At 39.1% G+C, this 14,162-nt stretch overlaps 1 protein-coding gene across 1 annotated transcript in view; it reads left to right on the forward strand.

The window, feature by feature from the left end:
- The first annotated feature begins 245 nt into the window (after positions 1-245).
- Positions 246-14,162, forward strand: part of LOC103798775 (chromosome unknown open reading frame, human C12orf40) — a 17,013-nt gene continuing 3,096 nt past the window's right edge. The window contains exons 1-10 of the mRNA XM_009071058.1: positions 246-268; positions 2,224-2,263; positions 4,153-4,288; positions 5,765-5,897; positions 6,360-6,426; positions 8,255-8,455; positions 9,475-9,581; positions 12,108-12,640; positions 12,874-12,946; positions 13,576-13,636. Coding sequence (XP_009069306.1) covers positions 246-268; positions 2,224-2,263; positions 4,153-4,288; positions 5,765-5,897; positions 6,360-6,426; positions 8,255-8,455; positions 9,475-9,581; positions 12,108-12,640; positions 12,874-12,946; positions 13,576-13,636 — 1,374 coding nt within the window. The remainder of the gene's footprint in view (positions 269-2,223; positions 2,264-4,152; positions 4,289-5,764; positions 5,898-6,359; positions 6,427-8,254; positions 8,456-9,474; positions 9,582-12,107; positions 12,641-12,873; positions 12,947-13,575; positions 13,637-14,162) is intronic.

Genomic DNA, 14,162 nt, shown 5'->3' on the forward strand with positions numbered 1-14,162 from the left:
GTGCCTGACTACCTAAACAGGGAAAACATTTTTCCTAACTTCTAATCTGAATCTCAATCCTTCTCCTGTGCCTTCCTGGGGACATGGAGAGCAGCTGTGCTGGCGCTCCCAAGGGAGGAGGAGGAGGTCCCGCAGGAGGGCCCTGTATCCTCACAGGAGGCTGCAAACCATCCCTGGGGTGGCCATTGTCCCCCCTCCACCTCCAGCGGCACACACAGCTCTCCCTCCTCCCTCAGCACCACAACATGAACTGGGTCGGGGGCAGTCGGTGAGTGACACCCTTCAAAGGCTGACAGAGACTGCTCCATGCGGTGTCAGTGTCAGGGCACTGCTGTGGTGTGTGGGAGACAGACACTGTCTGTGTAACCAGCCTGGTCTGCTGTCACAGACTGGGCACTGCCATGGGGTGTGTGACAGACATGGTGTCCCCTCAGGGACTGGGGACTGCCATGGGGTGTGTGGTGGACATGGTGTCCCCTCACAAACTGAGCACAGCCATGGTGTGTGTGATGGACATGGTGTCCCCTCAGGGACTGGGCACTGCCATGGGGTGTGTGACAGATGTGGTGTCCCCTCAGGGACTGGGCACAGCCACGGAGTGTGTGGTGGACATGGTGTCCCCTCACAAACTGAGCACAGCCATGGTATGTGTAACAGTGACAGTGTGTGTAACAGCCCTGGTGTCCCCTCACAGACTGAGCACACCCATGATGTGTGTGTGTGTGACAGAACCAGTGTCTCTTCACAGACCATCAGTGCTGCAGTGTGTGTGTGACAGCCTCAGTGTCCCCTCACAGACCAGCAGGTCATGATGTGTGACAGACTCTAGGAGCAGCAGGTGCTCTCCCACCCCAGGCAGGAGGTCACGTTTGGACTCAGTGTCTTTCCACAGGTTGGGTCTGGTCCTTCCCTCACACCCTCAGGAACTGCAGTGGTTACCATTTGGGGAAAAAGATGTACAGGTATTGAGATTCATTGAAATAGTAAAACAATCACAAAGTGAGTTGTAATGTTAAAAAAAAAAAAGGATAGTGTTCTGTTTCTTTCAGTGCTGTACCATCTGCCCATCCACTAGAAATGTAAACCCCACAGATTGTGTCAGACATTGGGAAGTAGTGTGGCTAAACACAGCATAATCAAACTAAAAGAATGCCCTCCCCATCTGGAAGCCTTCCCAGCAAAATGGGGTTTCTGAAAGTTGCCTCTGTGAAGCACAGAGAAGGAAGAGCTTTGGTTTGAAACAGGAAGAAAACCCACCACCCTCAACTTTGTCCTAAATGCTTGTCTGTCATACTCTCAGTAAGGAAACGCCGCGTGTGGGAGTATTGCACACACTTAGCAAACACAGATCACCCTGTGAGCCTGGGATGTGCATTTTAGGTGTCAGAAAAACTACCCATCACTGGGGCTTCTCTGACCGTGAGGCTGAATGTTATGTGCATGTGGTTGGAAAGTTTGTTTGAACTTTAAGCATGGGGGGAAAAAAAGAGTAATACTCCATATTTCTAAAACTCTAAAAAGTCCTGATCTTACTGACTGCAGCCATGCTTACCCTGCTCATGGCAGTGACCCCCAATGTTATGCACCATGTCCTGTAGACAGTTCTTTTAAGACTATGTTTTACAAGTGAGATATGTAGTCTAAGGGATAACTGTCTCCTATATTGCACAAACAACAGCAACTTGTAGTGACAATCCATATTTCTTACCTTTTTTTAATGAACGTTCCATGATATTCTGTAAAGTTCCTAAAGGTAGGAACTTGTATAGTCCTCCTTGTTCTTTCTAGGTTGGTTTGTTTTTTTTTTTGCTAATATGGTTTTGTAACTATCTTGCAGCATGAGAAAGAAAATCAAGAGAAAATAATATGTTGACAAAGATTTCTTGAGTTTTAAGAGATTACAAATTACAGGTCAAATTATTTAAACAACCTTCTGTTTTATTTTTCATGTTCAATGTATTTGGTAGCCCTGATAGAGAATGTGGTCCTGTCCTTACCTGAGTAAACCAGGATCAAAGTGATATGTTGACTTCTGGTTCAACAGAGACATACTGATTTTACTACCTGAAGGTTTGATCTATTATAACATGACACAACATAACATAACACAACATAACGTAACATATTTGTGTCCTAAATTCTCAACATCATTGATGAGAAATTCAAGTCATGACTCAAGATTATACTGTTGCAATTAAAATAATATTTATTTGCATTTTTCAGGAGCAGACTCATATTAAGGCAGGAAAGGAGAAAGCAAAAGGTAAACAGTTTTAGCCGTCTTGTATTTTATATTGTTATATAATAGCTTTAGTGGGTTCACTTAGGAAAAACTTTGAAAGCATTTGGAGTGAGATTCAAGTTGTAATGTGTTTGCCTGAATTTTATGGCAAAAGTCTTGTTCTAGGTTTACTACACTGAATTCCAGCAGGAAGAGGAGGGAGCCAGAGAAGGCATGAGTGAATGAATGGGGAAAATTTAAGTTTCACAGAATTCCTTCTGTTACCATACTATAGTTAGTATGTGCTGACACATGGGATTGCTTGAATCCTCACAGTGACAACCACGTGGTCAGCTGGCCTCGCACACATATACACAGCTATTCTTCTGGGCCACATAAAAGGATGGTAGGCTCACTGAAGTACTTCATCTGGCATTTGCAAAAGTAGGCCAGCTTAATTGTAGTTTGAATCTGAAAGTGAAATAAGAGACTCAAATTTATCCCTGGCATAGCAGAACATAGTGCATGGAGAGGAGGAGGGAAAACAGGCTGACTGTATGGAGACAGTTACTGAAATGGAAACCTTTCCATCAGGGAATGTGGGACCAATCAGCAGCTTGTTGTCCTCACCTCTTTCCCAGTCTCCTGGAAGGCTGTGAGTTCTCAAAATGTCTGTTTTCCTAGGGATTATAGGTCTAAGCCACATAATTTATGTTACTACTACGTAATTTTCTTAAGTGGAGGAGGGAAAACAGGAACGGATCCAAGACAGGATTGTTTTTAGTAATGTTTAGTAGACTACTAAACACAGTGATAATTTTGTAATTGCTATTACACAATTATTAGTAGTTTAGTAATTTAGAGATTAAAACACCTGGGACACTGAAGGGAGGTGGATAGGTACATTTTAGGGCTGTGGACTCCAAAGTAATATGAATTTTGTTGTGCTTATTTGTATATTGGCCCATTCTACCTCAAAGAAGATATTCTTCTTAAGTGAAGAACAGATGTTTTGCACAGATGATGTTGTCCTAGAAAGATAAAGATTGTGACATAATAAATTATACTGGAAAATAGTTTCTAATGAATATGTTGTGTATAGTAGTTACATGTAACCTGCAGTCATGGGAGGAAGCCAATGCTATCCTTTGTTTTGGTGTAGTCTTCAGTTTTCAATATCCTTCTTGTGGTTAGAAAAACTAAATCTTACTGGTTTTATTTGCTCATCTGCTGTACTTGATGCTAATGATTTTGGGATGGTTCTAAGTAGTCTCTACACAATGGAGGTTTTTGTTTTCTAAGCTTTCCAGAATTGTCTGCATGATATATTCCAAGTGTCAGTCATGTCTCTTTTTATTCCTTGTGACAAAAAGCCTTTCTGAAGTCCCATTCTTAGAGAATTTTCTTCTTTATTTTTTTCCCCTCTCTTTTTTTTTGTCACGAGACTGTTTTCTGTGTCAAGAAAGACAAATTTGGAGAACAATAAACTCCTTGTGTCATTATAGATGGCCATGTCTATGTAATCCTGATGATTTATTTGCCCACCCTCTTACAAGCTGCCTAAAAAAAGCCCAAGTTTAAATTTAGGAAAGATTTTTTTCATTGCAGCATTTGATATCTTGTATTTTAAAGGAATATTTTTAATGCTTATACACAAAGTTTGAGAAAAGAGTGTTTAAGGACTAAATTTTTGGCATCACGATAACAGTGATTTATTTTGGATATGACCAAATTAAACTTGTAGTATTTTTCAAGGCAATAAAAATAAATGAACGGCAAACAGGGTGTGAGAATTCAGATAGTTAATTCTGTGCTTTTATTATTAGGAATTGTTTACTAAGTCTTGCCTGTTAATTTCAAGAGTTATCTGTACTGCTATTGTGTTGTTGAAGCTTCTGTCAAAAATTTATTCTCTCCTTAAAAAAATTAAGGAATACTTTGAAAAGAAGAAACTTGAATCAAAGATGAACCTTCTGGGATTATCATCTCCTAAAACATCAGCAGTCAGTTTAGATCTTCTTAATCTATATGTGGTCAACCAGATATCAACCAAAAAAGAAAAAACTGGTGAGTCTTGGGGCACACTGCTCTGACTTCTCAGGTAACAGGGTCAGTTATTCTTACTGCTATTTTAGTTCTTGTTCTTCCACTGATAACTTAATATTAAATAAGTGTTATCTTATTTTTAAAATAAAAAAACCCTGTAAATAAATTCAAAAATTAGGATTGAGTAAAAAGTCAGGACATATCATATCGAATTGCCAATTGAATCCTGGGCTACATCAAAAGGAGTGTGGGCAGCAGGTCAAAAGAGGTGATTCTTCCCCTCTACTCTGCTCTTGTGAGACCCCACCTGGAATACTGTGTGCAGTTCTGGTGTCCACAACGTAAGAAGGACATAGAACTGTTGGAGCAAGTCCAGAGGAGGCCACGAAGTTGGTAAGAGGACTGGAGCATCTCCCCTATGAAGACAGGCTGAGGGGGTTGGGGCTGCTCAGCCTGGAGAAGAGAAGACTGTGTGGAGACCTCCTAGCAACTTTTCAGTCTCTGAAGGACCTACAAGGGAGCGGGAGAGGGACTCTGTGTTAGGATAGGACAAGGGGTAATGGGTTCAAACTGAAGGAAGGAAAGTCTAGGTTGGATGTGAGAAAGAAGTTTTTTATTCTAAGTGTGGTGAGACACTGGCACAGGTTGCCCAGGGATGTGGTGGCTGCCCCAACCCTGGCAGTGTTAAAGGCCAGGCTGGATGAGGCCTTGAGCAACCTGATCTAGTGAGGAGGTGTCCCTGCCCAGGGCAGGGGGCTAGCTGATCTCTATGGTCCATTCCCACCCCTAAATTCTATGATTCTATGAGTCTATGATAAGAGGAATCTAATAACCTTGGCTACTGCCTACTTCACCTTTAAAGCCTTGTACACTTATGTATCTTCCTCATTCCATTCATTAATTTTACCTTTCATCCATTGCTTTTTCCCTTTGCCATTGAACAGGTCCATTTGTGATCTACTTCCCTTTAGATAACCATGGGGACACTTGGAATAGACTGTCAGTTCTATTCAGATTATCTTTCTCAAAATCCATGATTAAATTCCTAAATAAACATCACTACAGCTTGAGTCCTAGCTCTTTACATGTAGACATGGCCCTTGGGGACATGGTTTAGTGGTGGACTTGGCTGTGCTAGGATAATGGTTGGACTTGATGATCTTAAAGGTCTTCTCTAACCTAAACAATTCTATGATTCTTATCCTCTGTGACATATTCATAAATCAAATGGTAGAATATTTGTTGTCCCATGCTCAGAGTAGAAGATGACTGAGGAGAGCAACAGAGCCTATCCACACACATCGTCTGACTGTAGATAATTTTATACTATTGTGTTACTTAGACCTTGTTGCATTGGTGGTAAGAAAGAAAGCAAAAAATATACCTTTAAATGGATTAAGAAATCTAAACTGATTCCTGTTGTACTCTAATGAAAATGCAGGCACCTCAAAACCTTTTCCAGGCCCAGCACTGACATACCAAATGCTTTCATTGCAGAGAACACAAGGAAGCCAGTCCATGTTGATATCACTCGAGATGCAAAAATACCTGTTAGGAGACACAACTTGGAGCTTCCCATGTCACCCCCACGTACACAGCATAAGTCAAACTTAGATGATCTCCAGAACAGGTACTTGTATAAAATAGGCAGTAGTTGTTCTATAATGAAGTCCTGGAAAACATCCCATGGTAAACAGGGAAGTTTCACAATCACTCCTGACATTCCAGTGATAGTCTTACTGTGAAAGAGTAAATAAATAGATTCTGAACAAAAAGCTGCACATGAAGCAGAGAGATTTAAAAACCCAAAAGGTAATGTGTCTTTACTCATGCTGGGTACATACACTAAGTGTAACTCGAGGAGAGAGGGATCAAACAGTGTCACCCACTGACACTGTTTCCCCATCCAGCCTCAAACACCCTAATATGACTGGCTCACATGCAGGCTGCTTATAACTGCTTAAGAACCAGACCTTTTTAAGATGTGTGGGAAAAATATTTCTAAATTATTTTGAAATCAATACTCAGAATATTTTCATCCTATAGATCTTGTATCTTGCATTTCATAGTCTGTTTTAATTCATTTTGCAAGGTTACAAAAGCAAGTGTTGGACAGCAGGAGACAGCATCTCTTAGAGAAAGTAAAATACCAGCATAATGTAAGTTTTTTGTACTTATGTAGAGAACTCAAAATGCGCAGCAATTACTGTATTTTTAACTGATTTTTATAGAGTGCCCAAATCTCATGGATACTGAAACATGTGAAGCCTTCCTCTTTAATACTATATTGATATATTATTTTCCAGTCACATTTTATATTTGTTCCTGCTATTGCTTACATAGTTCTTGAAAGGCTCACTCTGCTTCAGGCATTTTTCAAATCACTTAAGAATATCTGTACTCTAAGCTGGTCACAAGGGACAGAGATTATGGGAGACTGATGCCAATAAGCAGAGAAATTAAGAAAAGACATGGAGAAGTGTGAAATGATGGAATGTGAGGAGCATAAACAGAAGTGAGTCTTTAAGAGGAACTTGAGTGCAAGTCTCAGTGGATACAATTGGAAAGTCCACACACCCATTGAGGTTACAGTTAGAAACATTCTCTACATGGAATTTAGGCTTTTTTATGACCCATTTCACTGATGCTTAAAAGAAACCCCACAACACAACCTAAAAAAAAGTTAGTATGTCTGTTGGAAGACACTAGTTTAGGTTACTCAGACTTGCTTAATAATATAGCTCCACTGACTCCTGTTGTTCATATCAGATAGAACTCTGAGAAAGAGCTGCTTGCAAAAGATGCACAGTATTGTTCTGTATGTTCTTGGTGCATTCATGTTGCCAAAAACATGTTTTCTTAGAGTTAGAAAGACAATGTTTTTCTAGTGTTCCAAGTTTTTTTTTTAAAGTCAATAAGAATTACTTAGCATGGGTGAAAATTTTAGCTGTCTAATGTATTTCAGCCAAGATCACCATGAGCTGCCACTACTCTTGAATATGACAGTGTCAGCCTTCCCTTATGACCCTTTTTCATCTGTTTCTTGAAGAGAGGGAGGGCCTGTTTCAGATTTTGTGTGTCCATAAATTACAGATCAAAATGATAGTTATGTTTCTCCTCAATCTCCACTTGTACGGACAAACTTACATCAGTTCAAAACGTGATAATGCAGTGTGCACACACAGAAAGCTAATTTAATGTATGGATCAAAAAATATAGTCTAAATCCTGTATGCTGCAAAGAGCTGCTTTGAACATCTTCGTAAGCTGAAGTACATCCACTTTAAATAATTAACTTTTCTACTTTATCAAGCAGAAAAAGGGGCTATAAAATTCATAATTTTCAGCTTTACGAAAACTTCCAATTTTGTGGTACAAAGATTTTGTGCAATTAATGCACAAAGCTTTTGCTCTGCATTAGCAGTTTGTGCTGTTTTCACTAGATAAACTGGTTTACAGGCATTACTACTGCATAGCTGAGGATACAGTGACATTTCAGGAGTTTTGCCTTCCAATTTCTCCTTGTGTTCTGATATTGCTTTATATGCTTGACATAGTGTAATCTGGCCCAAAGCAGGTTGAACTAGGTAAATCTTGAGGTCCCTTCCAGACAAAGTTTTCTATGTCATCTTCAGTGGAACTTCAGCACAACAGGCTCAGGTTCTCAATGGAGTGAAGTATTTTTCATTTTGCTACTTAAGAATCAATTCAGCAGATCATTTGTCTGCACATCTAAAGCTAAAAATGTATTTATACCCATCTCTCCTCAGGATAACATTTGTGTGCATGCTTCAAATTAAATAGATAGGTTTTTCCCTGAAATAAGCCCTATGTTTTTCATGAAAAAGTCATATATGAATACATGAAAATTTTTCTCTTCCATGTGGTAGATGTAAAAGATAGAGAAAGGTTTGATTACTTTGAACTTTATGCTTAAATCAAACCAGTTTTAGGTAAGTAAAATGTCTCTTTGCTATGTTTTGTCTAGTTATCACAAGTAACTGAATCAGCGTGTGTTGACTCCAGTGTGGAATATGAAGACAATGTAGCAAGAACTTTTAGTTCTTGTCCATTGTCCTCTTCTGGTTTTTGGCCCTCTAACTGTACACAGCCTTCAGAAGAAAATTTCAACATGAACCTAATGGGCAACATTTCGGAACAGACCTATGAAGGAAAGATGCAAAACCAGGTTTGGTTACTTTACTTCCACAGAATTATTTTAAACTAACTTTCATTTATTTGGTGTCTAGAAGTAGTGTGGTGAAACGGTGAAAGTAATTATGAACGATCAATATTTCTTGTAGATTGGTGGCAATGTACAGTCCATACTTACAAATATATTTCTTTTATGGTTCTGAAACAAGCTTAACTTGAGCTTTTCTCCACTGAGCTCTTGGTATCACTGATATTGCAGAAAGAGAATTAGTGACAGACTGATGGCTTTCTAATTTTCTGGCTTGTAGAGCTGGTTAAAGAGAGCTGAAATGTATTATAAATGCAGATTTCTAAAAGGAACAGTTCATGTAACTGTATCATATGATCCCAGGTTATCCCATGACCTAATTTTTAATCATGAAGTATCTCAGTGAGTAACATAGTTACAGTATTCTCGGTGTTCTATAACGATTGAGAAAAGCCTGTTCAACTCATTATCTTCAATAAACAATTGAAAGTTGTTTGTTCTGATGCAAGTTACTATTTTTTCTTCTGGTCAACTTTGGGGTTCTTAAAAGAATCATCCTTAGAAAAGTAATAGCAAATATAATATGCTTTATTTTTATAAAGTGTATTATTGGAAGTAATAAAACAAATCTTTTGTGTATCACCAGGTCATGGAATCTTAGTCCTGAACAATACTGACCATTCTGGCCCAAAGCAGGTTGGACTAGATAACTCTTGAGGTCCCTTCCAGACAAAGTTTTCTATGTCCTCTTCAGTGGAACGTCAACTTGAGCTTGTTCAAGCTCTGGGAGGATGAGGTGCTAAAAGGACAATTTGCATATGAATATTGATATGCAAATATGGAAAAGTATGAGTTATGCAGAACTCAGTTGGGCTGTAAGGAGGTTTGGACTTCTAATGCAAATAGAAAAAGAAGTAAAAATAGTGGGAAAAACTTGTATATTGCTTGTAAACCCCAGTTTAAAATTGTAAACACTATAACCATTGCGTACATTCAGAGTTTGACAGCTTCTACTCTTTTCTCAGCCCAGAAAAGGTTTTGGTCAAGACCCATGGAATACAAAACCTCCAAGCCAGTGTATTTACAGGAAGTCAGATAAAGTGCCTCAGGAACTGTTTGAGCCACTGCATAGGTAGGCAGTGACTTAACATTAAAGAGGGAAATAACAGTCAAGATTAATTAAGAAAAATACTAAAATAATGTGATTTTTATTGCTACTTTTTTTTTCCACTGATTTTTGGTGGTTTTCAAATAGAAAATGAAACCAAATAGAAATACTCAGCAAGTTTAAATAGCTGTGCTGGTTTGAGCTGGAGTAGGCAAGTTTAAATAGCTTTGTATGTTTGAAGGCAGCAAAGTCTGAATTTTGGGTAGGCACTTGGAAACATGATCACAAACACAATGGTGTTACTGAATTCACCTTGAATGACAGGCACAGATTTACTAAGAGGCCACAGCTGGGGAAGCTGCCCCAGGTCTCATTAGTTCTGGTCACTGTGGCAAGTGGTTTTCTGATGACCTTGATGCAGTGGCAATTGGCCAATTCCAGCTACATTGTTTACACTTGGGATTCCAGGAACGAAGCATTTTCTTTGCTACTCTTAGTTGTGATGCTATTGCAGGTTCCCCCGCCCCGCCCCCACTATAATTGATGGAGAAATACTTTTATGAGAATATGCACTTTGCTTTTTTAAAGAATGGATAGAAATCAAGAATATATTTCCTTTCATATGTGCTGATTAAAAATCTTTCTAATCATGGACTTTTTAGGACCAGATTCCTTTGTAGTGAACATTGTATTTCATTTTTTTTCCAGGGGCTCTTCCCTTGGATCTAGGGGTTTTACAGGGCTAATCTTTCTTTCCTCCTTTTACTCTGTAAATCTGCCATCTGAAAGTTTCAGTCAGTCTCTAGCTTTGGCTAGATAGAGCTATAAAAAAAGCCACATAGTATTTTTCTATTCCTGAAGTACCTACAGCCTGTTTGCTTGGGAAGTCAAGCTCACTTGCTACATGATAACTAGACATGGCTTCCAGTCTTAGCCACCTTAACTTTCTCTTTTCTCATAGCTTCTCCTGGCTCTCTCCAGCAAAACCTAAAACAAGAATAGTACTCACCTTGCTGTATGTCTGGATGAATTCCCAATGAATATCTTTATATTAAAGCCCTACATAACCTTATCTCACCTACACCTGCCCTTTCATTTCTCCATAGCCCCTCAGGCCTGCATTCATCTGCTTATGGCTCCTCCTTTCATCTTCTACCCATTCATGGCTTGCTAACAACTTCCATCTCCTTTCCAACTGTTGCTCAAATCCATTTCTTTGTATTGTCTGTGTTTTGTTTTCATCCATTGTGGCCATAAACTGTCAGTTCTTTTGTGAAGGGAATTTCTTTCTTTCACTCTCTGTGAAAAGTCAGGTGTAAACTTTTACAATTGTTTAATGTAATTGTAACATATTGATGATGCAATCAATGTGCATCCAACTGAGAGCTGTGGCACCTCAAGGTCATTAGATATTAACTAAAAATTTTACATGTCTTATTTCCTCATCTACTCTTACCTTTTATTTAGTAATACAAAAATGATCAGCTGGAGTGAAGAAGGACCCTCTGAATTGCTTCACAAAATGGTTTTGCCTTCCTCATGTAAATCTATCCATGTTTCTCCAGGAACAAACTCTGGGGTGTTTAGTCTTTTAAATCTGTTCTGGAGAGGTTTCTGTAAGTAGAGGAAACTAGTTTCTCATTTAAGTTCTACAGAACTTTTATCCAGTTCCAAGTATTTGCTGACCAAAACACTACAGAATTTTTCTCCAGTAAGAGTTTTCTGTACTACATTTCAATTTTCAAGTTTCATTGATAGCATTGCTCAAACCTTTTTAAACAAAGGGCATTTTATGGAATGGCTTTCTTTGCTGATGCTCTGTGCTTCAGGAGACTCTCCATTATTTGCTCAGGTTTTCTGAAAGGTCAGTCAGCAGATTCAGCCTGGAAAAAAATCAGTGAAAATGTTAGATGAAGAGCCAAGTAAGTGAAAGCACAATAGCTTTTGTGCCCATGATGGTAGCATGACAACATCTGCAAAGCCACTGCTCTCAGAAGTGTGGGCAAAACAAAATGTCTGTCTGGCCTTCTGACAGTGGAATAGAAAAATTCTGTGCTGAATCAGGATTCCTGATCTCGAGTACAAATGGAAGCCACTTGCTAAAGAGACAGTATGGGAGAGAGCTGTAGTCTCGAAGAACAATCTATTTTTATGAACTGAAGAAACTCTCTTCCTCTTTGCTATTCTTGTTTTTTGTCGGCTGCCTTTGGTCAGCTGGTGGAACAGCAGTGACATACTGTGGCTGATTCTGTAAATCACAGTTCCCTACTCAGGAGGATGTGCTCCATGGCTTTGTATATTTGGAGACGTTACGAAACAAAGCCCCTTTTAAATCAATCTTACTATAAAGTAGAAATAAAATACAGTAAACTACTTTTCCGGTTGAAATAATGTATATTTGGGAAAAAAACATGTGATGAGCAGTGAAGTCTTTGAAATTGTTTTTGTCAAGTTATCATAGTGTTTTCAGTCACTATTCTGCTTATTTGTGTACTAAACAAACCATTTTTTTCATTTCTACCCCTGCTCCACCTCACCGCTCACCCCCAGGCTGGCCCCTATGAATTCTGCCAGGAAAAATCCAGTGATAATGACCAGTAGTGAATCAGAAAACTGTGAAGGAATAAAAGAACAAATATTTGATGTTGTGAAAGAAACTGCAAAACCAAAAGTTCCCCAAGATGGAAGTAGCTGTTGCTTTCTGTCACTGTTTGGAGATGAGAGCCAACCAATCCATAATAATTCTTCCACAAAGCATTTTAATCCTTTTGTTGACCAAAACAGTACTGACATTTTCTTCAGTGTTCCCAATGTTGTGAATCAAATGACCAACAAGAATTATCCTTATGACACTGGAGAAGCTTATTCTGCAATCAATTCAAAAAGAAGTTCTGTAGACAGACACCTTGAAGGCATTTTCACAGCTCCAGAACAGATTTTCCTTAAAAGTGACAGTGCTGCAAGTGCAAGCTACAAGGGAACCAGTGGACTTAACAAAACCCACCTGCAGTTCTGTCATGAGGGACAGCACTACTTCAGAACCCCAGAACAGAAAGAAAAACCTGCAAACCTTGGAAAAATAGGTGTGTGTCAATACTTAAAGGACATATATTCTGGTTTTACTCTCCTTTTAAATACATGTTTTTGCAACCAGAGATGTGTCTGCCCTGACTGAAAATATGTCATGAATCTTCAGAATGCAGTAATTTCAAATCCAATTATTTGAATCATTTTACAAACTTGACAGAAGCCTTTATCTTCAAATTGCATTCATTCTATTGCATTTTAAAATCAAGGTTTACTTTTTACATTTTAGATACATTTGCTTATCACCATGATCAGCAGATCAACTTGAAGGAGAATGTGCAGAATTATCCAAGAAAAAACAGGTGAGTGTCTTGGAAATTATCAATCTATTAACTAGTGATAGCTGCAAATATCTTGCTGTATTGGAGAAATCTCTCTAAGGGGACAGGAAGACAAAATTCTGACAGCACTACTGAGGACTCAGGTTTTCCCAATGTATAATGTGAATAAACTTAGGCCCTTTATACCTTTGCTCATCTGCCTGGACTAAGTACAGAGAAAAACTGCTTCATGGGACAGTTCTGGGTTCCTGAAATTAAGCTGTTGCTCTGACTTGCCCTCTAAAAGACTCTGTCTCATTCCACTGGCTACAGAGGAAGTTAGTGTCTTCCCTGGGCTAAAGTAAGCATATGTGAGTGCCCAATAAACAGATGTGTTTTTCTAAGACTCTGATCAATAAACACCTTCCATTTTACAAACCATCACTATATTCTGTCATCTCTCCAATCGAAGTTTGTGAAAAACAGATTCTTGGTGTTAAATCTCAGGTTCAGAAATAAGTTCAGTGATCTTAATAGTGGGAAGTGTTTCATGGTTACTGAAGACAGACTAAAAATTGAAGACAGAAAAGTCACTGTAACTCAGAAAGAATGTGAAAATACAGAAGGGAAAAAAATCACTTACCAGAGAACTTTGTGTTTGCATCCCTCAGTGATGACAACTCTGTGAGAGAAACAGGCTGGAGACAGAACCAGCTCTTTGGACTTGAAGAGGTAACTTTTTTAAGAGACACATTTTTTGTCAAACCTACTGTTTGCACCATTCATTTGAGGTGGGGAAGGAATGTCCACAACAGTTATAAACTGAATTTAGCTTCAGTGAATTAACTCCTGCAGAAGCATCTTTACCATCCTGGTTTATATAAGGAATCCAGAAGGAACTGCCCTTAGTGAAGGGGTTCAGACGTACAGCCCTCTCAGGTCTGCAGTTCACATGGGCTGGTTCACACCTTAGAATGCATGGTGTATGTTACCCATCAGCCCTTAGGATCAGATTCTGCAGGCAGTGCCCAGACATTACATGCAGGATGCTTCTGCATTATAAAGGAGATTTGTGCCTGTACACATGGCACTGCCCGGGGTTACAAACACCTCTTAAAGTAATTTGTGGTACAGTGCAGTGACTCCTTTATGTAATACAGAAACTGAATGTTCCACTCTTAACCTGAGATGCTGATCCAGCTGAACCCTCACTATTAACACTTGATTATTAACAGTTCACAGCAGCACAAGAGAAAGA

This window comes from Acanthisitta chloris, unplaced genomic scaffold (assembly GCF_000695815.1).
Source record: "Acanthisitta chloris isolate BGI_N310 unplaced genomic scaffold, ASM69581v1 scaffold17033, whole genome shotgun sequence".
Lineage (NCBI taxonomy): Eukaryota > Metazoa > Chordata > Aves > Passeriformes > Acanthisittidae > Acanthisitta > Acanthisitta chloris.